Raw genomic sequence first — 27,709 nt, 5'->3', positions numbered from 1 at the left:
ATCTAGGGATAGGGCTCTGGCAAAGCTATAAGAAACACGATTCTGGCAGTTCTTACTTGAAAGTGGCCGCTATTTCCTTTATTTTTTAATATGGAAGAAGGAGAACGGTTGGAGTCAGCAGGCTGCAGTCAGACAATATGAGCATGGGCAACACCAACCAGGAATGAGATGCTTTGATACAGCTTGGGAAGGATGCTCAGAAAGGTCCTCCTCACTGTATTTACTGCTGCTCCCCCCTCCCAGGTCACGAATGTCAGCTCAGGTCTGGCTGAGGGAGAGCAGAAGCACGCCGCACACTCACCTGGAGTGGCGAAACGGGGTTCCCCACCGTGCCCGGGAGGCTTCTCCCCCTCCAACCCAGCCATGTCTGGCCAACAGTGATTACAACGTGCAGAGGTTTGTGCTCAGCTCTTCCCAAGCCTCGCTGCATGGGCACGAGTTGCTCCACCTCTCCGTCTGTGTGCATCTCGCCTGCACGTGCCCCATTCCTCTATCTAATCTATCATAATCCTCTCTCTTGACATACTTACACTGCAGTCCCAGTGAAATGCAGGCTATCTTTGAACCAGCTTGGTCAGAAGCCTGTAGCAGCCCTGCCACAATGCCTTGGGGTTAAGCACAAAACAAAGTGCCCATTCCTGGCCATGCTCTCTGCAGCTCAAGTTAGGCAGCTCACCTTTGCTGCACAGCAGCTCAGCAAAGCAGCAGCAGGTCTCACCTCTCTGTGGCAGGCATGCCTCATGGGCTAACACTCTGCTACAGCCTTCCATAGATACAAATAACAGTCTGGAGTGAAGCAGAGGCCCTTCCTTCCTCGGAGCCTTCAATCCCCACACTCCATCAACACTCGGCAGCGGCGCTGGGCAGATGCCACAGGTCCCACTTTGAAGATGCTGGCTCCTGGCCTGCCAGCCAAGCTGCCAGGAATTCAGAGAGGCTCAAAATAACCTTCCAGGGGCGATGCAATGGCATCACGTCATGTCTCAGCAACTTCATCCCTGAGGACAAAGTTTATAGAACAGCAGCCAGTGATGCTGGGCCTTTTGAGTCCCGACTCAGCATGCTGCAAAGGCAGCCATTTCAAGCCTCACTGGGAAGACCTCTAAAGAGGAAGACTCCTTCTTGCAGGCTTGAGAAGGTGTTAGGATCACGGGGCTGCACGAGTCGTACCGCTGCAGAGGGCAGAACGGCCCATCTCTGGCGAAGCACCTCAGCGCCTGCATACAACACTGCTGCTATTCAAGCCCAGGTCTTAGAAACGCTGCTACCCTGACACATCCCGCTATATTCTGACACCACCATAATTTAATTTATTTAGAGGACTTGGGCCCTTTTCTCTCCCTTCTCCCTGATGCCACCAGATGTGTGGTCTGGAGCAGAAATCTTTACAGAGCTCCCTTGCCAAGCCAGACTTTCCTTGGCGGGGGAAGAAGGGGAAACCCAGCTGAAGGGGGTTTCCACTTTTCCAGAGCTTCTGCTAACATGAGCGGCTGCCCGGCTGGTTTCTACACCACGATCTAGAAGGAGCAAAGAAACCTCCCTGGCAACGAGGGAGCACATGAGCCGGAGGGACTTCCCAGCGCCTCAGCCCAGGCGGCTCACATGACGGCGTGGAAGGGAGCGCCTCCGCTCCATTTCAGGAACTGAGACTAGTCACAGCTTCACCTTATCCCAGCTACTAAAGTTAGAGTAATTAGGGGCCTGCTTCGGCACCACCAGCCGCCTGACTAGGCATTCCCCTTTCCAACCCACCATGTCGGCCGCTGCATATGACCCTGGGGAAACTCAGGGGGAGGAAAAGGAAAAAAGGGGTCACTGGAGTGTTGTAGACGAAGGGGGGGAAAGAAGGTCACTAATCAGTTGGTGGAAACATCCTGAAGTAGCCCAAGGCAAGATGCTTCTTGCAGCGAGCGAGTCAGCCATCCCCAGCCCTGCCAGACAACAGCGTGCTGCTACTAGGGTGAACAGTGGTTACAGAATGAGATGGGATGAGGGAAGGCTTTTTACAGGGCATTTCCACCCGGTGTTCTGCAGGCAGACAAGTCACTTGCAGGCGTTTTTAAAACCAAAGCTACGTGCTTCCTAAGATGCACTCGCAGGACCCTCTGCAGATGGACTCGTACTGCTCATGTTGGATGGGGCTCTGAGCAATCTGTTCTAGTTGAAGATGTCTCTGCTTGTCTAGTGTGGACTAGATGGCCTTTAGAGGTCCTTTGCAACCCAAACTATTCTATGATTCTACAATTCTATGTTCCCAGTTGCCTAAAAGCTAGAGAGAGCTTATTAGCACACTCTGACCCTGAGTAAGTATCAGCATCTGGGCCTTGCTAAGGTTCCCTTGTCAGCTTGTGGTCATGCCTGCAGCTCGGGAACCGTATCTCAGAGATATGCAGCTTTTGGGACACAAAAGCTAAATCACACCCAAGCACACTCTGTTTTGGGCTCCTTTCCAAGCCCAGGCCTGCAGATGTCCAGTCTGAGCCATCTGGGAAGACAGCATCACCACTACTGGGAAAGGCTGTTCCAGAGCGTGGCTTACCTCTCCGAGGTGGGGTCCTGGCAGTTGAGAGGGTACTTCAGCTCGATGACGTTGCTGTTCTTCTCCCGCAGCAGGCCCTGCTGCTCGGTGTAGTACTGCACCAGCTCTGCAAGGGTGGCGAACTTCTCCCCTCCGTAGAGGTCATAGTAATCCCCTGTGTTCTGGATCTTAATGTGTGTCACCTCATCGTTTCTTCTGAGGGAGGAAAGCAAATAAGATTGTCAGCACAAGAGAACAGAAACCCAGCACTGGCCTTCAGAGTCCAGGGGCCCCCTGAACACCACCTACCTCTAAGCTGCACCACGCGATCTCCATTCACTCGGATGCTGCTCACACCGGCCACGGTTACTTGGCCGAGGTTACTCAGCCAAGAACTGACTCTGTACCTCGCAAGCTCCCAGCCCGCTCTGCTTCCCAGGAAACCTCACACCCCGGAGGGGAATAATTCCTCCTCTGCCACCCCCTCCACTTCCTACACAACTTACCCTCTCAGCTGGATGAGGCTCTGACCTCACTCTGGTTTACAGTGAACAGTTTTCTATGCACAGAAGTACTCGCTATCAACTAATTAGTTTAAAAAAAAAAAAAAAAAACAAAAAAAAACAACACAGGAAAAAGAAAAATCACCCAAACCAATAAATTGCCTGATATTTGCAAACTTTATCAACTGTGCTGAAAGGCTTAATGCTTTCCCCTCTCCGGTGCTCAAGGGAATATGGCCGGGTGCCTTTATCAGCCTGTTCCAAGAGCTCCTTCATCCCAGCAGAGCCATCGCCTTCCTCAGAAGGCCACGCTAGCCCCTGAGAGGCAGGTTAATTGCATTTTAAATGCACTTAGCAGCAGCCTCCTGAGCTGGGGAGACGTGACTGGAAGCCCATTGCTTGATGGACGAGCTGGGTCAGAGAGAGATTCGTAAATCTGGGCAAACTTCTGGTTCTTTGCCGGGCTGAGCTGCTCCAAGCCGCTCTCCATTTGTTGCCAAAGCAACCGTGACAGCGAGATGCAGGAGACTCAAGGTGATAGAAGCAGCGCACCAGGTCAGACAGAAAAGCCATCTCACAGAGTGGAGAATTAGAAAAGCTACAGTGGTCTGTGCATGAGGTTAAATGGAAGGAAGAGCTGGACCATGGCAGGGGCTCTGGGGGGAATCACCCCCATTTCTGCTTTCTTTCTGCAGCAGGGTACAGCCCCCCTAGCAATGCAGTGAAAGACCGATACCTGGTATTGGATATCTAGCCCCAGCTCCACAAAATCATCTCCTGTTTAGTTTTCCTGGGCTGTAGGTACTGTCTACCTCAGCGTCTGGACTCTACCTCTTGATTTCAGAGAGAGGTTAAGATCTGGCCCTCAAATGCAAGCAGTGGCAAAAGGCTCCATCTGCCTTATGAGATTGGCAGCTGCAGGAACACAGCCCGGCTGTGTCAGTTGGATGTGCACACCAGGGTGTGTGCTAGCCTCATTTCACTGCACTTGTCACTCCCTAAGGTTCCCGGCATCATGCTAAGTCTGCACAGGGCTTACAGTGGTGTCATTTTATTTGGATACCTTTGTGCAGATTCCTCTAGTCTAGACAAGCGCTTGGTGTGGCACCAAGGTGGCCGAGTTCTCCTCCAGCAGAGAGGAGGACTCTTGCTTTTCCACCCTGCCTCGCACGTGCAAGATGGACACCTCAGGTAAGGTGAGAAATTACCTCCTACCTCCTCCCTGGACACTTCTCTTGAATACTACATTGACCTACACGCTGCAAGGTCTCGTGAAAGTCTGCCTGGGAGGACTCTGCTGAGTTTGCACTAACTCGCTCTCGCAAATGGCCTGACAGCAGAGGACATCAAATTCCATGAGCCCGGCGGGCTGTGTAACTGCAGGACTGCGGGATGACCAGTGAAGGGCATGCAGGGCTCTGTGAGACATACAACAGCCTCTCACGGTGACAGGATGGTCACTACCACCCCTGGGATGCACTCATGCTGTCCATGGCGTGGCTGCCTTTATGTAACTACTGCCATGGATTTTGCTGTTTCCACGTATCTTGGGGATTTTAACAGCTGCGACTTTTGGCGTGTGAGGAGACTGTCATGTACACAAGCAGATTAAATGCTGACTGTCCAACGAGCTCTGCTAGAGTACGCAGCAGCAGCAGCTCCTCAGCAACAAGATGAGGCCAAACTGGAACTTGGCAATGAGGTTCCTGTGTGCTAATCCTTGAAGAGCCCACAGAAACATTAACAGCAGTCTGCTAGCACAGCCACTGTGTGCCCCTCGTCTAGACCTGCCTTTATTAGAGGCATGACTTTTGATTAGACGGCAACACTTATCCACATTCAAGCCACAATCACCACATGTCATGCAAGTCTCCCTAAAACACTGCCCTGACAGATGGCCATATTCCCATTTACTCCATCCCAGTTGCTAAAGAAGACTTTGTCAATGTAGAATCAGCAATTCCAGTTTGTGCTCACACAGCCCTTCCCTGATGCTTTTGTCTGGCATTGAGGCAATTTCCAGGTTGTGCCAATTCAGAGGCAACAACCAGCTGAGTGTGAACAGAGACAGCATCCACAGTATTACCCTCATCCCACATTAACAGAACAAAACCAGCAAAAGACTGGGCCTGAGGTGTGAAAATCTGCATCTGGATCCTGATCAGTCACACTACACCATGACAACAAAGTCTTGGAGACAGAACTCAACTGTCTGTAATATGGAAAACTAATGAGCGGCACTCCTGGGTATTCAGAAAGACACGGTTAACTCTTCCTGGTACATCTGGTAAGTATAGTTCTGACCCGGCCTGCCATGCCAAGCCCAGCTGTCCTAAAGGCAGAGACTTCAAAGTTTGGCAATATTTGCATCTCGGGCAGAACTCACTAGATGGAAATGAAAACTGGCTGTGAAACCCAGATCCCAGCCAGCGCTCCGATGACAATGCCTCTCCTCCAAGAGGAGCTGGCACATGAAGCGCTTCTGCCATTCGCGCCAGCAGCTGGACGTGAAGAGCCTTTGTGCAGCACAGAAGGCAGCAGATGAAACTGTGTTTTTGCCACTTGGCCTGAGGCTCAAAAGCTCCCTTCTTTCCACAGCTCCATCCCCCGCGTCCCCACATCCCAACCCCATTACAGACCGACAAAGGCTCAGTTCATAGACCCACCCCCCAACCCTAAGGCCTCTGAGCACTTCAGGGATGAAAAGCAGAGAGATAATCAGGGTCATTTATCCCATGAGCCCTCAAGGTCATGCTAAACACAAAGGGCATTGATCAATCCCCATTTCCTTCCCATTTTCTCCTCTTACAGCTTTCGTCACCTCTGCAGCTCCACACTGGGCAGCAGAACTGGACTGCACAGTAGCAGCATCCACTAAACCCTGCCCTCGACAGGCTGGCTGGTGAAATAAAGCACAAAGGAGGTGCCCAAAGTACTCAGCTGCCCTGTGCTGGAGGGCATGGCTACTTCTGACTAACAGACCCACAGGTCTCAAACATACAGGGATGCAGCACTGTTTAATAGCAGTTACCAGCTTGTCTGGCAGCTTCGGAGCCGGTAGACAAGCGAGAGTTGCCTCTATTCCAAGCTAAGCCTCTTCACACTGTCAGCACAACTCCTTAGCTAGATATCCAGGAGGGTTTACCGATTCAAAATATTCCAGCTGTGTCCATACTGCAGTGACCACCAGTGTAGATGCAGTCTGCTCTTCTTTACAATAGAGCACACTCAATAAGAAGACAACTCACAAAAAACCCAAACAGTCCTTTTTTTTTTTTTTGTCACTGAAGGCAAAAGAACCACTTTACATGTCAGAAATACCTTCACCAGTTGCATCCCCAAAAGTCTTTTTCGGTCATGTGCTTTTTCTGCTTGTGTCAGACAGAGAAAGCCTAGAACTTCACAGCATGCATACATTACCTCTTTGACAAGCTGCAGAAAGCAACCCAAAAAACCCCAAAGACTCTCTACGGAAAAACCAAGAAGATTCTCACATGGGGTTTAGAAACTTTTTTGAATGTTTGCTTTCAACTAAATAACAGCTTGGGCTCTCAGAGAAAACTCACTATCCACCAATACGACACAACAGAGCCGACTGCAATTTGCATGCGATTTCAGAGACACAGCCAAGTGAATTCTAGAGATTAGGTACGGGTTTCGAATTCTTCATACCCAATTCCTAGGAAGAAGAAATTCAGCTGCCTGCCTGAGCCCTGTTGCTCAGTTAAGGTGTTAGGAGCTCCAGAAGGTGCATAGGGACAAAGGACATCCAGCTACTTGGTGAACTCACACATTGGCACGGTTTCCCTACAGGGCATTTATGCTTTTTGCATTCCTGAAGGTGCTTCCTGCTCCAAGGAGAACCAGCCTTTTGCCCTGGGAAGGGATGTGAAGCACAGACGGTTTGCCAACCATCTGCCATCAAAAGGAGGCTCTCTCCACACTCCTCTGCCTTGCCAAACTTGTAAATAGCAAAAAGAAGCAAACAGGAGCACAAATAAGCCAAAGGTATCCATCCACTAGTATTATGCCTCTAACTGAATGATCTACTTCCAAATAAATTCAAGCCACTCCAGGACAAAAGTAAGACATTGTTGTCAGAGGAGAACATGCTTTCTTAAGGGAAGAAGGGTCTTGTGATAAGAGCACTTGGGCAAGAATTGATGATCTGATGTTCAGTATCTTCTCAGAGGCTCTCAAGGTGACTCTGGGCCCATCATTTGTTTCCTAGCTGTGACATGAAGATCATGCTTCCCTTAGTTGGCTAGCCTACCTTGGAAGAAGCAGAACTAGGCCTACCCCTCACTGAACATTTGCAAGAGATAGGCCTGGATTACAGGACATTAATAGGGCTGGTAGGTGCTATTATGATGAGACACAAGGAAAAATGTTTTAGAAAAGAGCCTCTTTCAAGCTATCTTCCATTCTTCTCCAGATCCAACTCTCCTCCTGTGCTACAACTGCATTGTCTGCAGGCAGCAACTCAACCACTGTAACACACCTGTAGTACTGATTTACTCCTTTTCACAGACTAATATATTCTATAGGACATAAAATCCTCCTTGATTGCATGTCTTAACTTGTACCCAGAATGAACGTGCCTTTTGGGGGAGAAAAAAACAAAACAAAACAAAAAAACCCAACAAATCAGTTACATACAGGAATGCTCAATCGAAGTGTTAATAGGGAAACCACTCTGGGAGACTGTAGCTCTAACAAGTTGGTTACCCAGAAGCACTTTGTACTCTATCCCATGAAGGAGGATAAGATCTGTTCCCATAAAACGTGACCCAATTACCAAATTAACAGGGTCTCTGACAGATGGTTCTTAACTGTCTTGGCATTTGCATTACTGTTGTGGCCACAGGCCAGGCATCACTTAGGCAAACTTTCAACATGTCTTTTCCTTTTGTTCAAGCTATTTATCCAGACCTGGCCAAATCTGTAAGAAGCTGTTCACTTTCTTCAGAAGTGGTTCTAAATACTTGGTCCCCTGAAAACATGCTCTGACAGATCCAGGCAAGCACTGAAGGCTGGAAATATGGGGCACTTTCTGGGTGGCCTCCCATATTTCTCCCCCTCACTTTCAAAAGGAGGTCTATTTTGCTAAGAAGCCCAATTACAATTTGGGAGACTCAATATCAAAAGCAATCCCAGTGCCAGGGATCTCTAGGAAATGAGATGTGACATAGGCAAGGAAGCTTTTGTAATAACCACTCATCAGAACTGCAACACGCAAATATACTCTACTTGCACCCTCCAAAAGTCCCCTAACTAGCAGGCTCTGCTCCCAGCATCCAGAACAGCTCCCACAGCTCTTCCTGCAAGCCCAGCTCCAGTTTACAGCCCCTTCCAGGCTCGGGAACTGAGGCATTCCTCCCAACAGTCCCATTTGGCACAAGGTTTGTAAGCCACTCTAAAGAAAGAAACAAGTGTTGGAGTCCTGTCATTGCCTTTGGCAAACACTAGCACTCATCTCCTGCAGGAGCCAATCCTTGCAACGAGGAGTATCATCCCCGTTAAGCGACCCACCAGTACAGAGCTGTCTTATTGTCTGGGTTGAGGCAACACTGAAATATCTGCAGAGAGCTGTGCTGCAGCAACTCCATGGGACAAAACAAAGACAGCTCACGTATAGACACTGCGGATATTACTACAGCCTTACTCAAAATGACTCTCCGTCATCATTACGCTTCAGCTGAAGTTGCCAGACTACTTTCCTCCCTGCCAATGCGCTCCACATATTTGCTGAAGTGCCCAAAGAATAAGATGAGCCAATAAATCCAAGTTCAGTATCTAGTACTGACGTACCACCAGCTCACCAAAGACTTCTCAGAAACAGAGCCCTCTTGGCGCCTGACCATGGCAGGAGTGTCTCATCCTCTGACTGGGACAAGCTCTTGAACTTCTCTGCAGACACATCCCAAGAAGGATGATGATGTTTCAGAAGAGGAAGGGCCAATGAAAGGAGCCAGGTTTGGCTGATGAAGGTGCCAGCCATTTGGAGCAGTCAGAGCTGAGGATTTTTTTTTTTTTTAAAGTTTTTTCTATTATTTTAAGACCAGGAAAAATATAATCCATTCATTAACCATATCATGTCCTCTCCACATGGCCTGCTTCTTTCTCTTAAGAACTGAAAAAACAAAGCCCTGTGAAGACTTGTTGCTGTAATGGTAAAGGCTGAAAGACTGCACAGAGGTAAAGAAAGAAAGAAAGGGAAAGCAGCCACAGAGTTTCATGGAAACCTTCTCATAACTTCTGCAATATTATTTCCTAGCCTCTCTTCAGGGACAAATATCTGGATACACACCAGCACATGGTCACTTGGTGTGTGGTCCGGTCAGCCAAAACTCCATCGCCTGCTTTCTTTTCAGCCCACATCCTCTCTGTAATTAAACGGAGCTGCATTTCCCCTCACTGGCTTGCAAAAACCCTTGAAGAAGCTGAAGGGGAGTTGAAAGAAGGAGGAAGAGGTTTTGATTGTTTTTCTAAAGGTACTTTCTCCTAATGACACCTCTATTTTAAGTACCTTTTCAAAGATATCTGTATTGTTTCCTTTAAAAATCTGAAAATCTTTTATTTCTCAGAAAGGAAAAAAATATACAGACCTGTCCAGTTAAGAGAGAGAGAAAAAAAATAATAAAAAGAAATCTCTGCCAGGATACAATTCTAGGTGAGAATAATAACGCATTGTTCCGTCTGTGTGTGCGTAATGTAACAGGGAAAGGAAAAAAAGAGAGAGGGAAAACATCTGCCCAAGTTTTCAGCTTTCACAGCACATAAAGCTACTCATTCTATACTGTATTAGGTGTTGCAGCTCTATTTCCCAAGAATATGTTTTGGAGCCATCATCAGTGGGAAAAGAGCGTATTGCTCGGATGAAGTATAAGCAAAACTGGTCTACCTAACCACTGACCACATCCAAGCAAATTTTCCATATCTGACACTACAGGACAACATTTGCCTCAAGTTATGGAATAGAGATGGGATGAGGCAGGAAGGAGAAAGGACTTGCAGGTAAAAGTAGTCAAGGAAAGAATTCTTCCCTTGTCTTCAATTTATGATGCCTTAAAGCTTTACACATTGCCTCTAAGCTTGTGTGTCACGTTTAATGTGCTTTCCTGGAAACATGGTACGTGTCATAGCTTTAGTTTACTCAGAACTGAGAGAGCTGGTCAGACTTTCCACTGAGTTACAATGTCAGTGGGTTGTGCTGGTACTGTTCAATACTATGATATTAAGGCATGCTGTATGGCTCTGCTCTTAACTTACATCACTGCAGGGCACCTTTAATGCATTCAGAGTATTAATTGGCTCGATCTTATGGCCAAAACAATACTGTTATTAAACATTTACTGCAACACAAAGGTCTCCCTGCCATAGGAAGTAGTCTGAACCCCCTCTGATAATCTGACACTCTCCTCCTCCCTCTTCTCTGCTTTCTGCCACAGAGAAAGCAGAAAGGAGTAAAGAAGTAATAGCAATAAATAAAACTGCTCTGGGACTCCACAGGCAGCTGTGGCTGTTGCACAGGAGGCCGAGTTTTTACCCATTTGGTCTCAACACGTGCCATAGCTGGGAGAGGGGAGGCAGTGGACTGGTACTGGTGGAAGACAGCAAACCACAACAGCAGAAACACACGTGGCTTTTGGCTGAGGCACAGGGACAGAGCTAAGGGAAGAAAACCGTGCAGGCTGGGGGACTGACTCCCCAGCATGAGGCACGAGCGCAGTAATGCAGGTGCGGGAACGGGCTCTCCCGGCAAAACAATTCACACTGCTATTGCCGGGTAATTACGCTGCTGGCTGGGTATCGTTCCACATCAGGAACACTGTTGCACAGCCATAACCTGCGTCTGCTTGCACGCTGCCTGGCTAAGCAGGTGCTGTCTGTTCTTCGCTTTATGATCAGGCAACACTCTGATTCACAAAATTATACAAAAAGAGACACTAAGCTCACATGACGACAACCCCCTCGCTCTACAGGTATTCCCTTGCTGTCATAGCTCGCTCAAGGCAGCTTGCTGTGACTGAGTTTATTTTCCATTTTAATTAGAAGCACTTCCTGCCTCTCTCATTAACTCACAGCCACTTCTAATTGCAAGATTACTGGGGAGCTAGTGAAGTCAGATCCAAACACTCCCCACTCAGCCAATGCACAGGAAAAGCTGGACTTCTTCCCTTCTGCTGTGCTGCTCTATAGCGTGAGGAGCTGTGGTCGGTCAGAGAGGCAAAGGGTCTGGCTGTTGGGATGCGTTTCCCAACACAAAAGGAAGCATTTAAAAACTAAGGGAGCTGCAAACCCTCCCTCTTGCCAAGCTAAGGAATAACAGCACTTGGCAGAGGGGAGGGCAAGTTCAAGGCTGGTGATAATTGCAAGGGGGGTTGAAATAAGGCTGAGAAGGGTTTCACCAGAGCGGTTAAGGCAACAAGGAGAGGGTGAAGTCTCACCAGAGCCAGTTGACATTGCCATGCTGCTCCGACCTGCTCCCACAGCACCCAGCTGTGGCAGGGGGAGAGGTGCATGGGCAGGGACTGAGGCTCAAACTGTGCTGGTGTTGCTCAGGTCCTGTTAGATGTCAGTGCCCTGCCAAATAGGAACACTCTGTCCATTCTGCCATTTGTACAACGTTTCTCTAAACACAGTGTTGGTCAAAGGATTTATAAACTCGCCGGAGTTTCCTAAACAAAATGAAGGTTGTTTAAATTAAACAGAAGCCACCACAGAAAAGCAGAAGTCTGTGTTGTAAGTGCCTGGAGAAACCTCTGCTGAGCTGTTTTCCTGCAGGATGGTGCTCATGGGAGGTTCATGCCTTGAACCCACAACCTGCTCCTTTTATCTCAGGACTCACTGGCTCAATGTAACTCTTTGCCTCTTCCCTGCAGCTCACCTTCGGAGAGTTCAACCCAGTGCATCTGCTCCAACACATCGTAAGGGACTACATTCACAAAGGCCATCGGCAAAACTGCAGCATTCCTTTCTGCAATTGCCTTGGTCCCAAAGAACATAAGAGCGCTTTAAAGGTGATGGGACATGGTACTGCCTGGGAACACAGCCACTGTGAGGCTCACTCTCTTATGGAGGTGCTCCTGGGAATCCCTTACAGACACAGAAAACAAGTCTCTCTCAAAGGCAGCAACACTAAGTTCATTTGAAATCAGAGTGAGACGATTCATTCCTGCTGGGATTGAACATACTCTCCCACACACACCCTGAAAATAAGTGGGCTTGTTATCTTCCCTCCTCTGGCAACGATGGCTCTGGAAACAGATGCCACCAGCACAGAGCCAACCCCGGCAGGACAGGGGCATGTGCAACCCACAGGGACGAGCAAACCAGCAGCATGTGGCTTTTAGCACAGCCTCTGCCACGATGGGGAGAGTCCTTTTTACTTCAAGTGGCACCACAGAGAGGGCAGCTCTGTGCAGCACCTCTCCCCTTGCACAGGGTGTGCTGGAGAGTTGGAGACAGCCTCTTCCTCCACTCCTCATCTGCTGTCTGCTTACCTGACAGAGAGAGTGAAATCTCCTGGGTTGCTCTTACTGGGTCGAGCCAGAAAGCTGCCATGGACACCCCTGGTCAGGAGCAGCTTCTCTGCATCAATTCCGTTGATGTTGGGATGAAACCACCTGCAAAGTGCAAACGTGACATGTGAAATGGTAATTAGCCCAAGCCTGCTTTCGCTGCTGCCCACGGGGCAGATGCTATGGTCCTACCTGCGAGGCAGGCACAGAGCCCCAGTCCCGTCCCCAGCTCACCCGCCTGCCTCCCCACCACGTCACAGGAACAGCTTCCACTTAAAAACCCCTCCATTCAGATGTTACAGTGGAGAAAGTCTTCTCAGGAATACGTCAAAAGAGGTCTCTTTCCCAAACGACTTTGTCCTCCTCTCCCTCAGATCCAGAAAAAGCAAGAGCCCTACATGCTTTCTTCAGCACAGACAGGAGATTCCCTCTCTGGAGGAAACCACTGGCTGAGAAAATAATTTTGACTTTTCTGGCCCCAGGTCTGATCCTGGTCAGCTGCTTCCCACCCAGCACCTCCCAGGCTCAGTGAGCTGTGATGCTGCTGGCAAATGAACTGGGTCCAAGACAAGACCCGCATCCCTGAGGGCACTTAAGGCATTTCTTTAAGGGTTTCCTGGCATACCTCATGACAGAAAAAAAAAAAAAAAAAAAAAAGAACAAACAACAAAAAAAACCCCAAACAAGCAGAAAAAGCTCCAATATCAAGGGCACTAAACCTCTTGTTCTCCCCAGCAAGAACACAAGCCCCAGGCCTTCGGTCTCCCCAGTTTAAAGTTTGTTACAAAGAGGAGATGCTCAGAGCTGGAAAGAAGAAAGGCTTTCCTTTGAGACTCTGTCTGAGAAGGAAAGGCACACTCTGGTCTGCAATACACTGCGGCAGCAATAAGCCCTTAGGCTACAAGAGGATTTCTTAAGCACTGGTGCAAACACAGCGCCAAGCGCATGTTCCAGGAGCTCCCCCTTTGCCCAGTCCACAGAAGATAACAAGTCTGCTCCAGCCTCACCTATGGCAGCTTTGACTCTTCAACTTAAGGCAAACCAGCTGCTTTTTAAACTAGTCATACCTCAAGCTGTGGTGCCACAGCCACCTTCCCCAAGAGCACAGAGGAAAATTACCCCAACGGCACAACTGCTGTGTCAAAAGCAAAAGTTCTCTGCACAGGACCAGTGCATAGCCAGGGAAGCAGCAGCAAAGGAAACACTGCTTTGCACGCTGCTGGTGTACATGTGTAACAGGACACGGCAGAAAAGGGAAAGAGAGACAGCTCATCCTAAGGGGAAAAATGTTTCATCAAGTTGTGTGCTACTTTAATGTAATCTTTGTATTTTAAGTGTCAAACCATCCACTGAGATCATTTCTGATGCTATCAGTCTTGATCAAGTTTTCTTGATGGAATCGCAAGAACTGGTGTTTCCCCAGGCTTTAATGTGTACTAAATTTGCATGCTAGATTAATAATTTCCCGTGTGGCACCAGTCTTATGGCGCAATTTTTCAGAAGCCTCTGAAAATCCACTTTCTAAATGCCAGGCTCTTTTTGAGTAATCTCACAAGTCACACAAAGAGCACCCCAAACTCAGAGTCACTCAATTCTGAAAGTATTGCTCAGTTTTACATCATGCTCCAGTAGATATTTCTGCATGGGACTGCTGTAATATTTGTCACGAGCAAAGAGAAGAAGATGACCCACAACTAACACCGTACGATAACAAAGCTACCTTACGGAGTGTTTCTAGGCAGCACCAACTGCAAGAGAATAGGCTGCACACTCAAAACTCCCTTCAGAGTAACGGACAGTGTTGTAAGGGTTCCTGCATGGGCGGACAGATCTGCCACACCGCTCTGAACCAAACGACTCAAAAATGCAACACTTAAGTTTTCCAAGCAAAGCGAAATGTGGGTTGTCAAGAGAAGCGTATCTGGAAACATTTAGTAAGGTAGTTTCTTGTATAAAGCTGTCTGTGGATCAAGTTTGCTAACACACTGGCCCCCAAAGGGTTTGCAAGTTTATCTAATCTCGCCTGTTGCAGAGAAACGCATAACGGAGCATCTCGCCGAGTGCCTCCGTTAGGAAATACACCCAAAGTCTAAACCTACAAACATAAGCACACGCACACTCATTAGAGTGTGTTTGTCTCCGAGATACACAGAGAAAAGGTCAAGAAATGTCACCATCTCCTCCACAATTTGGGATTTCCTCCCTCCCACCGCAAGCCAAACAGTTTTGATTAAAGATCCTTGAATTCTGGAGGAGGAGAGGTCTATTAGGGAAGGGCCATGGAAACAGATGGCAAACAGGAATCCCAGTGTTTGCAAGCCTTGTGTTCCTGACATCACAGGAGTGACGCCCTTTCATAAATCCACTGTCTGCAGGGCCAGCACTTAACTGTGCCACAAAACTGCCACTGGCACGGGAACGAATGCCTCTGATGGAGCTTAATGGGGCTCAGGGACAACGCAGAGCTCCCAAAGGCCACATGTAACGTTTCCACTGAATGCCTAATGGCAATAAAACCAGCACAATATCGCTAGCCAGAACATAGTAGGAAAAAAACCTAAGGAAACATCTCTGGTGAAACAGTGGGATGAGAGCTCTTGTAGGCACAGACCCGTAGCCACGGGCACACAGCGGTCCTGGGGATACCCCGGTCGGTGTGACAGCAGTGTCCACCCCAGGGTACACACTCCTCAAAGGCTGCTCTGGCAACAGGAACCACACCCCCCCCATGCCTCCCCTTGTCCCGCTGTGTCCCTCAAGGCTCCTTTGTAAAGTCTTCTTGTCCTGGGATGCTGCACCTCGGCCGGAGCCAGGCCTGTGTGACGCTGAGAATGGGCAACTTCGTGTAGGCTGTCAGTGTCAGGAAGAGGACAAGAGGTGCTGGGGCTGTGAATTTTCCAGCCTCCAAGGCACTGGGCTCCCACAAGGAAGAAGGCGACAGGAACAAAAGGACCTTATGTCCAACCTCCCTTCAAGTGCAATGATGAGTGCTTGGGAAGGGAGGACCATAACCCTCTTCCTTTCCCACCACTGCAGCTGCTGATCACAGCTACAAAATAAATTTGTATTGGTCCCATTTCAGCATCTTCTTCTCAGTGAAATACTGAGAATAGCAGGGAGCCACTTATAAACTCTGTAAACACTCAAGAGTGGGACAGCACTGTGTAACAGGAGACACAAAAGTATATTGGGGGCAAATTTTGGGCTCTGTCAACTTTGATGTCTTTGTGTCGCTGAACAGAAACCTAAATGCTAAACACCCTTTCCCTTAATGACTCCCACTGCTTGGACAGGAACCAATTCATACACAGACAGCTTGTTATTTAGCTTGCAAGAAGCACAAACAATGAGCTGAGTAAACCTTTGCAGCCCTCAAAAACAGAAGAGGGAGGAAAGGCAATTTCCAAATTTAGCAGGGGAAGGAGGGAAGGAGGGAAGGAGGGAAGGAGGGAAGGAGGGAAGGAGGGAAGGAGGGAAGGAGGGAAGGAGGGAAGGAGGGAAGGAGGGAAGGAGGGAAGGAGGGAAGGAGGGAAGGAGGGAAGGAGGGAAGGAGGGAAGGAGGGAAGGAGGGAAGGAGGGAAGGAGGGAAGGAGGGAAGGAGGGAAGGAGGGAAGGAGGGAAGGAGGGAAGGAGGGAAGGAGGGAAGGAGGGAAGGAGGGAAGGAGGGAAGGAGGGAAGGAGGGAAGGAGGGAAGGAGGGAAGGAGGGAAGGAGGGAAGGAGGGAAGGAGGGAAGGAGGGAAGGAGGGAAGGAGGGAAGGAGGGAAGGAGGGAAGGCCCTCTGCAAGCACAGGCACCTCTCTCATGGCTTTCCAGAACACAGAAAACCTCCTTGCACAGCTCATCTTTGCAGGGCTGCCTATGGACAGGGATGTATTGCTTGGCACTACTGCATGCAGGCCACCTTCTTGAGCCAGGGAAGACACTTCAGGCCTGTGGCATGAAAGGGGTAATTTCAAATTCAAGGTCATCTCCATTTGGGAATTCTGGTCCTGAAATTGAGCACTTGCTCCCTGGAGGCCTTTCTGCCTGGACTACACTGGAATTCACAAAAACCAGGAGGTTCATTGCAGCGCACATCCTCAACCCTTCGTGCAGCTCAGAGAGCCACAAATGACTCGAAACCCACCTCTCCCTCTCACAGGGTATATTCCTGCACACCTGTTTCCAGGTCTCAGCAAATTTCCCATTCCTGTGCATAGTGGAATAAAAAAAAAAAATAAAAAATAGCAAAACCAGCCAAAAGGGAACTTAAAGTTCTTTGGTTTGTGAAAGTTGCCCCATCCTACTGGGTGTACACCAAGAGCCTGCCTGCTCTGAAGTTCTGTGCTGCTTCCTCCTGTGGGTGAAGGCACAACTGCCACAGCCACTGCAGAGCTCGAGGCGCTTTTGTCAATACAACTTGTTTTCCCCCTGACCTGGACTAAGCTGTACTTGCAGAAAGCACCTTTAGAGCTGTTTTTCATTATGGTTTTTACTGGAGTACATTTGTTGGTAAGCAAAGCCAACCCACAACAGAGCAGACGAGAAGAAAGCACCAACCCACACATCTCTCACTAAATGGCAGTAATAAAACCTGCAAAGAGCCTTCAACAGTCCCACAGACTGCAAGCTCTAGCTGTGTGTCAAACAGCAAGCCCCACTCGCTTGCAGGTGAGCCCTGGGCTTCAAGTCAGACCTTTTGGACTCACCGAATCTTTATAGGAAGATTGCAATATTCAGAAAAAGCAAGCAAATAAAAAGGATCCAAACTAGATCCCTCACCATAGGGGGGTGAAAAAAGCACATCATTAATATCACACCATTGTTTCGATGTCAGCAAACAACAAGTATTGTTGTGCAGTAGGTCATTCAGGCAACCGCTTTCTGCAGAACTGAGTCACCCCTAAAGAACTGCTTTAAATAAGAGTGAGGATCTAACAACTTTTCATCTCTGCAAGTAAATATACACTGTCAACTTCGGGCAATACCACTTTCCTGCAGAGAAACACATTTCCCTTCCATCATTCAATCCATCTAAAAATCAAACTTAAATTAAAGTCACCCACAAGCGCCTTTCAGGAACCAAAGCTACATGAAGAAATTTATTAAAATAAACAGAGAAAAAATGGAGAGACTTGCACGCAGTGCCGAGTCCCCACCACAGACTGACAAAAAGAGGGTGCTTGGGCTGCCGGGAGGGACCCTGCACAGAGGGGGCTCTGTGTAGGGTTCAAGGCCAAGCTGACCAGAGCACACCACATCCAAAAGCAGAAGGGTCCAGTAACCACACAAAAACACCAGAAAGCCTGTCGTGATTTTACCCCCTTACACCAAAGGGCAAACCTTAGGTAGATGCCAGCTATCCCCCACCCATGCACTACCATACACTGACTGATGCAATGGGTACAGACCCGTCCTGACCTGGGGGTACCAAGACAAGCAGTGGTGGTGGCACAGCTCCCCAGGGCCAGGTAAATCAGACACAGGGACCCCTGGCTTCAAAACAGGCCCTTGGGTGGGAGCAGCATTCCACCAGAAGCTCTGGAGAAGGAAACCCTTCTCCGTGTTAAAAATTATCAAATAATTTCACTTTAATTACTAAAGAGTTGTTGTTTCCATATAGTATTACTCATTTCCTCCCTAGCATGAGCAGGAATGCTTTCTTCTGCTGGAATGCATCCTTGTGCCCCTGTCTTGGGATAAAACAGAACAAATAGTTGAGCAACACCATTACACCCTCAGAAATCTATAAACCAAGGCATTTTGAAAAGCCTAGCTAGGAATCCCAGTATTCTAAACAGCTCCAGCAAACGTCCCATGGATAAAAGTACCATACCTGAAATTATACTTGTGAAATAATTCAGAGGCCACTGAACATGGCATCAGGGAAGCAGGGTGCCTGCATCCCGAGCCACCAGCACATGAACTCTTGAAAATGACTGAGGTATTGCAGAGAGTTACAGCTCCCAGCTAACATTTATGGAGCTGTGATGGGGCCTAAGATCCTTTAACCTATGGGTAAACAATAAAGTTCCTAAGTGAGGTCCCAAAGGAGGTAGAAGCAAGTTATTCCACATCACCACTTTTTCTTTTTCCCGTTTCTGACACAGCTCAGAGAAGGTACAAGCGTGCATCTTGCACAGAAGGGAATGCTGCCAAGTGAACACCCCGGCTGCTGAGACTCACAGACCACCAGAGCCAGGACGTCTACCCCAGAATATTGCACACATGAAAGCCAGAGCCACCACTGAAGACTTAAAAGCAATTGCCAGGGGGCTTGGGAACAGCGTGTGCCCAGGGTTTCACTGCAGTTATTTTGGGACTTCCCCAGAGAAGCCAGCCCCAGGTGCACATCTATTGCAGGTCCCCCAGTGCCTGGGTTTGAAGGCCAATTTAGCCCCACATCAGCAAGAGAATTTGAAGCATTTGTCATGGTAAAACTTCTTTTTGTTAGGTTTGGAGAGGATCAAAGCAAATGTGGCTCAAGAGACAACGCCTACACACTTCGTGTGTGGTTAGCACTGTTCGGTTCAACACAAACTCCAACCCAGCAAGCTGAGGTCGTTCAGAAAACTGGAAAAGGTGGAGGAGGGGACCAACTGCCACCAGACTTCCCTTCTGCTATGCTACAGCCTCTCGACACTAGCCAGGAGCCAAGGGTCAGTGTTCACAGCAGACACTGTCCATGCAGGGCAGGCGGACCCCCTGGTTCCCCACAGAGTCACCCCACGTCCTGCCGCGGGGAAGGAAGGGCAGGATGCGGACCCAGCCCTTGGAGGCAGCCAAGCAAATAAACAACTGAAGCTTATTCCAGCAGAGAGACACGGAGGCTGACTTGTGAGCAGGAGTAACTTGGGGCAACACAGCGCTCCGCAAGACTAAGTTTCCTATTCAGCAAATGGAAAGAAACCTTCAGAGCTGCCTAAAGGATCCAGACACTTATTATCCATTTAAAGAGAATATAAAGACCCAGCAGTTTGTTGCATTTGCACACAGCAGACATGCTCCTTTCTGTCCTGAACAGCAAAGGATAACCCACCAACAGCTCTCACACCATAGTTGAGGCAGAAGAGAGGCTGAGACAGTCACAGAAGCAATTCACTCTGTAAGGTTATTAATCCTTAGAACGGGACTAGTAGGTGCAAGCTTCTGGGCTGAGTGAATGCTGCTGTCCTATTCCTGTGAGAGACCTCTGGTATGGAGGGGGAATACCCAGGAATCAGGGTCCTGGCATGGAGAAGAGAGAAGCAGCTCTTTCTCTGAGGGAATTTTACTTAGGATGGGACTTGGCCCCTGCTGCCCTGGGGAACAGCAAAGCTCTGCACAGCGTGGTTTGCTCTCTACAACTTGACTGGGGTTGGGGAATATCATGCCCACGCACTCAGCAAGGCTGCTTTGGCCTCTCAGTTGCCAACTTGGCCAACCCGGTTACAGGAGGAGACCCAGAGCCGGTAATATTTGTCAGAGGAATGCTGCCGGCTGGAGAGACCGGGATCTGCAACACACACTGGTTTCCAAGAGGAGTGAAAAGGGCGTCCTGCACTTGCATGTCGAGGGCTCTCTGCAGTGTCATCCAGGGTAGGCAGCTGCTACAGCATTGCAGCTCTCTGCACAACAGTAGAAACTTGGTGTGAGCAGGGTGTTTGTCACAGACCACCTGGGGTCCAGCTGAACAAGGAAGCCCGTAGTGTGAGAAATCGCCCACAGACCATGTGCTGCCAGCAGCTCTGCAGCTTATAAACCCCCCAGGCTGCTACAGGAAAATGAGACCTTCTAGAAACCACTCCGGACGCCATGCAAAACAGCACCCTGAGTGTCAGTAGTGCTAACTTCAAGCATTGAAAAATGCTTTGGAGTGTTGGGTTTGACATCTAAACCAGATAATAAAAGCAGCGCTGCATTCTCCTCATTAGAAGACACTCAGGGTTACCTCGTCCAAGCTTTTCTCTGGATCCATCAGGCCCAAAAGTTTCCTCTACCCAAAACACAAATGTTCTCATGCTTGACAGGACCAGTTTCTCCCAGAAGAACAGTCCCTTTTGCAGCAAGACCAGCAACAGTGCACGCCAGATGCCCAACAGTGCCCAACAGATACCGACCCGCCTGTGGGATGTCACTGAGCAAGATGTTAAAACATTGGCCATCAGCAAAAAAAAAAAACAACAACCTAATCCAAACAAGGAGAGACTTTCCTAAAAAGATGGAAATAAGCAATTCCATGCTAGTTGAGGAGAGATCATACTTGTCCTGCAACATTAAGGCTTAATTTAGGTGTGCATTTACTACACAGCAAGGCTGCTGTTGGCCTCAAGATGTTTCCGTACTAAATTATTAGTGTTCACACCTTTGTTGAAAGCTGTTCTACACAGGTATGGCTGCATATAAAGCATCTCTCGACCAGACAGAGCTGCAAACAGCCCCCTTTGTTGGTTCTAGTCTGGTTCAATTCAGATCCCATCAGAAGACTCATTATACCAAGCATCGCCTCAGGGGAGCGTATTAAATAAATATACCCTGCAAATCTATTCAGTTCTACATACAGGTAAATATTTTCATTTTCCTAAAGCAATTAGCATCACGACAGCTAACCGTGCCAGTGCACATCATCTAATATCCCTCAAGACTTTTGTAAACAACTTTAAAACAAGCAAAAAAACTTTCTTACTACATTTCTAAATCAGCATACCCATTTCCATAGCAGGTACAGAAGTCTCCATTGCATTCTCTGGGGTGCAACAGTCACATCTGTAGAGACCAACTTGCTTCCTTCTCTATATATTTTACAGAGCATTTTCCTAATGGATCCCACACTCCGGTGAGAATAGTTAACGTCTTTCTCTAAGAAGTTACACATCTTGTTTCCACCAAATTCCAGTAGAATCTAGATGTCTAACATCCTTAGGCTCATTTAAAGAGTCCATTTTTTGCATAAACCAAGCTCTCACCACTAGCACAAACAGCCAACTCCAAGCAAACAAGGTGTTTATGCAGAAAGTCTGGCCTGTTTCCACACCAGCTCTGTTTACTCCAACACTTAAAGACCAGGAACAATAGTGAAGAGCAGATGGAGTGGTTGCTGAGGCCCTGACCCTGGCCAAAGGTTGGTGGGATTGCTCCCAACAAGCAGATTCATAGTTTTCACCCACTTCCCATATGGTTTGAGGGAGGATGGTGCAGCCCCCCCCCATCGCACACACAGGCAGGGCAGAGTGCTTCCAGGCCACCCCGTACCCCTCTGCCAGCAGGTTTTGACACCCACAGAAAGACTCCAGTGATAAATCCGGGACCGAGAGGCACAGAAACCTGGGTCATGCAGCACACACCATACTCAGTGGTATCACTGAGGTCCCCTGGTTCATGACAAACCCTTCAATAGAAGTAACACAGGCTCTCAGAGTAACTGAACAAGAGCAGATAAGCAGGATAGAACCCTGCCATGCTTTTGGCATGAGTAGCCACCTTCCCCCACCCCTACAGTTGAACTGTTGAAGAGAGAGCAATATTAAACAGCAAGGATGAAAAAGTGTGCTGTGTTGGAAGAGGCCAGACACCCTTCTGCTGCTGCAAAGCAGAAGTCAAGCTCTTATTTCAGGAGGGGCAGGTTGGTAGTTTTTGCAGGCAAACCTTGCAAATATTCACAGGGCTTTGTAGACTTCTTTTTTTTTTTAACCAGCTGATGTGCCCCACTGGATTTAGATACCACAAGAAAGAGCAGATGAGAGCAACCCCCTCTGCGTGCCGCGGCCAGCCTCGGCTGAGGATGCACACGCGTTTCCACCCACCGGTCCCACCTCCTGCAGAAAGGCCAGGTTTCCACTGATATCCTGTCAAAAACAGCCAGGGTTTTGCTCAGTGTTTTTGTTTTCCATTTAATTCAGCAGTCTCTGGACCAGTTCTTTCCAAGACCATCCTCAGCCCACTGCCCTTTTGCAGGATATGCCACGGATGCTCGCGCAGAGTGGGTGTGAAACAGCCTTGGCTGCAGCACTGGAAACCTCAGCCTACATCTCTGCCCGTGCGATGACAACCTTCATGAAAGGCAAAGCAAAGATGCTTTGAGCTAAAGAGCAGCAGCGTACCTCACGCTCCTCTATGCCACGTTCAAAGAGGGGTTTTAATTCACCACCCACATCTCAGTTTGAAACTCCAATATTACAGTCAGAAATGGCTTCATATGCAGTTCTTCAGAAGAGCTTTTCCATAAATGTCACTTGTGAGACTGTGCACCAGGCAGAGCAGTTTCAGTCAAAGAAACCAGTTTTAGCTAGGGATTAGCAGTGACCTCTGAGTACGTGAGTAAGATCAGTTTTATGACTTTGTCATTTAATTCCAGTTTCAGCCCTGTCCCTGGAGACCTGGAGGTAGGCGGCTAGACAGACCCACAGCTGCCATCCTGGGGGAGGGGGTGGCTTTTGCTGAACCAGGAAGAGGAGAGTGTATGTACAAAACCCAGAGACAGCAGTAAAAGCACTCCAGGAGGTCTCTCCTGCAGGCCTTACAAAAATAGGAGCAGGCACCACCCTCCTGGCAGGTGCAGACAGTTTCCATTTACTGGCTCTGGAGCCTCAGCTGGCATTAATTGTTAATTAATATAAATTCACATCTGTCCTATCTCCCTGACACATGCAAGATTCTGCACTCATCTACTCCCTATGATTCACTCCCTTTATCTAAATTATTCTAGTCCCTGCTTGCCATTGGCACATCTTTTTTTTCACACGCTGTCCCATTCATTCACCTTCTGAGCCATCCAACCCATCTCCCCCAAATCCTAAAAGCATCAACACATTTGTGTTCTGTCACAGTCTCTTAGCAAAGGGTTTCAAGTTGGTTAGGTGTCTAAAGCAATGATTTTGCTTAAGAAACTAGATAGCTTGTTAAATCTGGCTGACATCAGAACAGAGAGAAATCACTCCAAGGACAAATACCACGAAAAACTCCTGTCACATAAATAGCAGCCAGTTAAGGCTATGCATCAGTTCCTCTGCTTGGGATAGATGCACAGGCAAACACATCATCCAGAGGACCTGGCATCTCTCTGTGCTCCCAGACTCGCTGCTTTGCAGAGTCTGCAAGGGTTCACTCTGCTTCTCTGCTTTAATGTGAAACTGTTAAAATTAGCATTTTGACTGATGTCCTCTCCACTTCAGAAATAGACCCCGCTCTTTTCTCATCTCTCAGTAATACGAAGAAAAGCACACAGCTACGTTATGCCTTTCGTCATCTCTGGAGCCAGTGACTGGCCACTGAACCACAGAGATGCAGCAGCTATGCTATCCCAAAGGGTCATTGCTCCAGCTGTGTGCAGGAGCAACATTCCCCTTCACTAACCTGGCTACCCTGCAGCCAAGACACAGTCTGGGCTAATAAAGGTGTAGCCAAGTCCTTCTCTGAGCCATCTTCAGGTTCAAAGCCTGCAGTGAAAAATGGAGGCACAGAGACCCTTCATTCAAGCACGTTAAGGTACTTTTCTACATCTTAACTCCCTTTATAGCACCATCATGATCAGGAGCAAAGCCCCACTGTGACAGATATTGCAGAAAGCTCTCAGAGGATGATCCCTGCAACAAGATCTCACGATGTGAAGTCTGAGAAGAGGAGTGTGGGAGAGGCCAGAAGTAGCGTGGCTTGCCGAAGTTTACCCAGCGAGACCAGGACTAGGACGGGTGCCTCACACTTCTATTCAATGCAACCTCCAAGCTGGGCCTAATTTCCACTAAGGCTGACGAGCCTGGGAGGCCAATACATGGTTCAAAGAATCTGAAAAGGATTTAGAGCTTGGAGGCTGACCTAGTGATAGCCAATGGCTTCTAGCAGTGACCTCTGTGCTTCACTGTGGCTCCTCAGCCCGGTCTCCATCACTGCCTGCCCACTCTGCCAAAGGGGCTCTGCTCTAGGCAGGCCAGAGCACGAGCACTAGGGGAAAAGAAAAGTCTATGAGCACAAGTTCACTTCTCTAAAAAGGCTATGATCTAAGATGTGAAGAGTCAGAATGCAATCACATGGTCACCTGTTATCTCTCTGGGGAAACCCAAGACTATTAAATCAGGTCATCAGCTCAAAAATAGCAATTTCAAGAAGAAAAGCCAGAAACTGCAAATGCAGACCTTCCCTTTGTGGAGAATACTTCTGCTCAGAGTGATTTTCACTCTCTGTGTTAAGGAAGCCTAGGTGAACTTTACAGGCAAAAGGTCATGTTCTTACCCCTTTCACTAGATACCCAGTATGACAGCCTTGCTGGGGAGGGACAGAAAAAAAAAAGAGGTAAGAGTACCACATGCATATTTTTCCTTTTGACCTAAACAAGTGCTTGCCAGGCTGTGACACAAAGCCCCTCAGCGGAATACCCTCCTACGGACTCTCGTGGTTCCGTGGAGGCTCTTTGTCCCAGCCAGCACACAACAGCCGTGGACACGGACACTGGCAGCTCAGCCACCACGGGCAGAGCAGCCCGTTGGCACATCATTTCTGCATCCACATTCAGCTACTCAGTGGAAAGCTGGGATGATTTCCTGCTGACGGTTCAGCAAGGGCCTTTGGCACACAAGCTGCCCCATTTCTGCCACTTGTTTCATCACATCCCTGTTTCAATGGCATTTTCTACCTGGATTTTTCAGCTCAAGTTTTAGAGACACAGCTCACCCCAGCTTCAGGGACGATGGAGGAAGATCAGCGGGTCTCAAGGGGTGGACAGCTCATGGGAGGTGCTGGTTTCACAGCTATTTCTCTTGGTGATCCAGCAGTCAAGGTTAGTCTAGGCCATATCTAAACTGAAGTGGCTGTGGAGAGCCTGATCTCCCCCCGCCTGCACACACATTAAGCCAGAGCATTTGAAGGCTCTGCCTATCGTGGGGACTTCCTCACAGCGCATCCCACAGCGCCGATATGGAAAACCTCTTTCACCATCGTTGTCTTGCACTCCCCAGATAAAGGCTCTGCAGTGAGAAGGAAAGGAAGCCACGGGCAAAATGAAGTTCCAGGGCTCAAAATTACATCATCTGCAGACAAAAAGGACCGCGTGCTCCGCAGGACTCGAGCAAACAGTAAGGCACCGGAGCGTGAGCGTGCGACCCGGCCTGCAACGGCAGCGCGAAGCGGAGTCGCGTTACGCGCTCACGTGGGTGCACACAAAGGATGTGAAAGAGATTGGGACCCACCTGCTGCATTGCTGCCCCCTCCTCCCCTCAGTGAGCAGCTGACATTTCACCCCCACCGAGGCCAGCTCCCGCATTTCTTGCCCACATACAAGAAATTAGAAGGATTATGCCTGCGTCATTTTGAAGGCCAACCATCACTCGTGGTCCATCATTTTGCAAACACTTGGTCTAGCAGCTCTGCTCCTTAGAGCAACAGCTTGTATAAACCTGAGCACATATATTGCTCAAGCTCTCCCGTTGCTAAAAAAACTGCCTGCAACCGCATCCTAATCCCCAGTGTGCTTCATCCAGGCTGGCTGCAGAAGCAGCAGCTCTGGGTTTCTCTTTGGCCAACTCACACAGCCAGGAGAGCCTATCCAAAGGGTGCAGAGTGAGCATTAGGACACAGTGGTGGTACAGGGAACATTTACCATACATCAGAAAAGTCTAACTGATCTTCCCACTCTGCTGTGGATCAATGCAAACCGGAGTGTGTCTGTTTGCCTGGGTATTCTTCACTCACATTGCCTTGTGGCTACCATATGCAGCATGCCTGCCTAACCAGAGCCACAGAAAGACACTGTCAAATACCAGGCTCCAGCTGGTCCTCTCTAGCCACAAGATGAGATGCTTCAAACTACGAACTGAAGGCAGGAAGGAAGGAGGAGTTGTTAGAGAGCTTGGCCTCCCACCACAAGTGCAAACTTACATTTTCACTTCCAAAAGAAGATACTACATGCTCTTGCTTAGATGCAAGAGTTCCTTCTTTAGAGCATCATGCAATTATCTATCCCACAAGGGCCTTTCCCCACCAATTTACATGTGTTATCAACACATGTCAGAGCACTCTGAGAACAGAGTCACATCAGAAAGACGACTGTAGAAATGTTGGCATATGAGCCATGATGGATGAAGAAAATGGGCCATTTACAGACCAACTCCAGTCACATCTCAAAGGTACTTCTGTAGACTCAGCTAGTTCTTCACAATAGCCAAGAGAAGAACAAATCTTGGGAAAAGGTTTCCCCTGTGCTGACTTTCTCTGGGAATAGCAGAGCCCTCCCAGCATGGGCAACCAACACTGCAAGGTAGCTTTTAACTGCAGAAAGTGAAGTCTGAGTGAGATGTGGGCTTTCAGCCCTCACTTCTGTACCTCAGTAGTTTCCCTTGTTTGTGTTTGGAGGTGGAAGATGTAGCCTCTTGTAAACTTTTCCTCTTGGCCTGAGTAGTATGGTTTCTCCAGTTGCACCTGAAGCCAGATATCAGAAAGTATTCCATGGTGGTTTGACTCAAAGAGACAGTAGGAGAAAACAAGCCTCTATTCTACCTCAAGGGGTTAGGTCAGAACAGACTGCCCTACCACCACACTGCAGTATGGCATTAACCATAGCCCCTGTGCTTCCCCAAAAGGGCTATGAAAAATTCATAACCCAAAGTATCTCAGTGTCTTGGGATACAGCAAACCTCTATGCTACCTCTAGATGAAAATCTGTCAATTAAGTTTGTTGTTCTTGAACACTGAAACTAGACATAGTATTTCCACTTGTTCTACATTTGATTTAAACACATGGCCACCTCAAAAGTTGGTTTGGCTGCTCAGGAAATGAACTATGCACAGAAATACAGCCCCTCTTTACCGCCAAGAATGTGTGTCAGTTATGGGATACCCACTTGATTTGGGCAGAGGGGTGTCAATGTAAACTTTAACTCATGTGTCCATCCTTCCTCAGAGGATGGTCTTTGATAAAGGACAAATACTAAACCTGCCACCTCTCCCTTTGTATCATGCACACCAGCAAAGGATTTGGCTCTCAGCCTACCACTAAAATGTATAGCTGGTAAAATCCAGGCGTGAGGTAGCTGGGGAGGGAAGACCACAGGTTAGCACCTCTGTCATCTGCAGAGAAGCACCAATGGGACTTGAAGAAAAGACCACGAGGCTGGAACAGGCATCAGCTGCTACCCTGAACTGGTGCCTATTCCAGACACCACATGCCTTTACAGACACTTCCAGACAGGAACTAAGGCCACCTGATAGCTCAGCAGAA

General features: G+C 48.5%; 1 protein-coding gene across 1 annotated transcript in view; it reads right to left on the bottom strand.

Annotated features, from left to right (window-relative positions):
* LOC104368318 (tyrosine-protein phosphatase non-receptor type 11) overlaps positions 1-27,709 on the bottom strand; it is a 56,203-nt gene that overhangs the window by 10,167 nt on the left and 18,327 nt on the right. Inside the window, exons 2-4 of the mRNA XM_042794741.1 lie at positions 26,815-26,910; positions 12,528-12,650; positions 2,540-2,734 (exon numbers count right to left, since the gene is read on the bottom strand). Of these exons, the coding sequence (XP_042650675.1) occupies positions 2,540-2,734; positions 12,528-12,650; positions 26,815-26,910 (414 nt within the window). The remainder of the gene's footprint in view (positions 1-2,539; positions 2,735-12,527; positions 12,651-26,814; positions 26,911-27,709) is intronic.

The sequence above is a fragment of the Tyto alba genome, unplaced genomic scaffold, assembly GCF_018691265.1.
Source record: "Tyto alba isolate M040663 unplaced genomic scaffold, T.alba_DEE_v4.0 Super-Scaffold_20000042, whole genome shotgun sequence".
Classification (NCBI taxonomy): domain Eukaryota; kingdom Metazoa; phylum Chordata; class Aves; order Strigiformes; family Tytonidae; genus Tyto; species Tyto alba.
The sequence above is the reverse complement of the archived record's forward strand: the minus strand, read 5'-3'. Positions and strand labels throughout refer to the sequence as shown.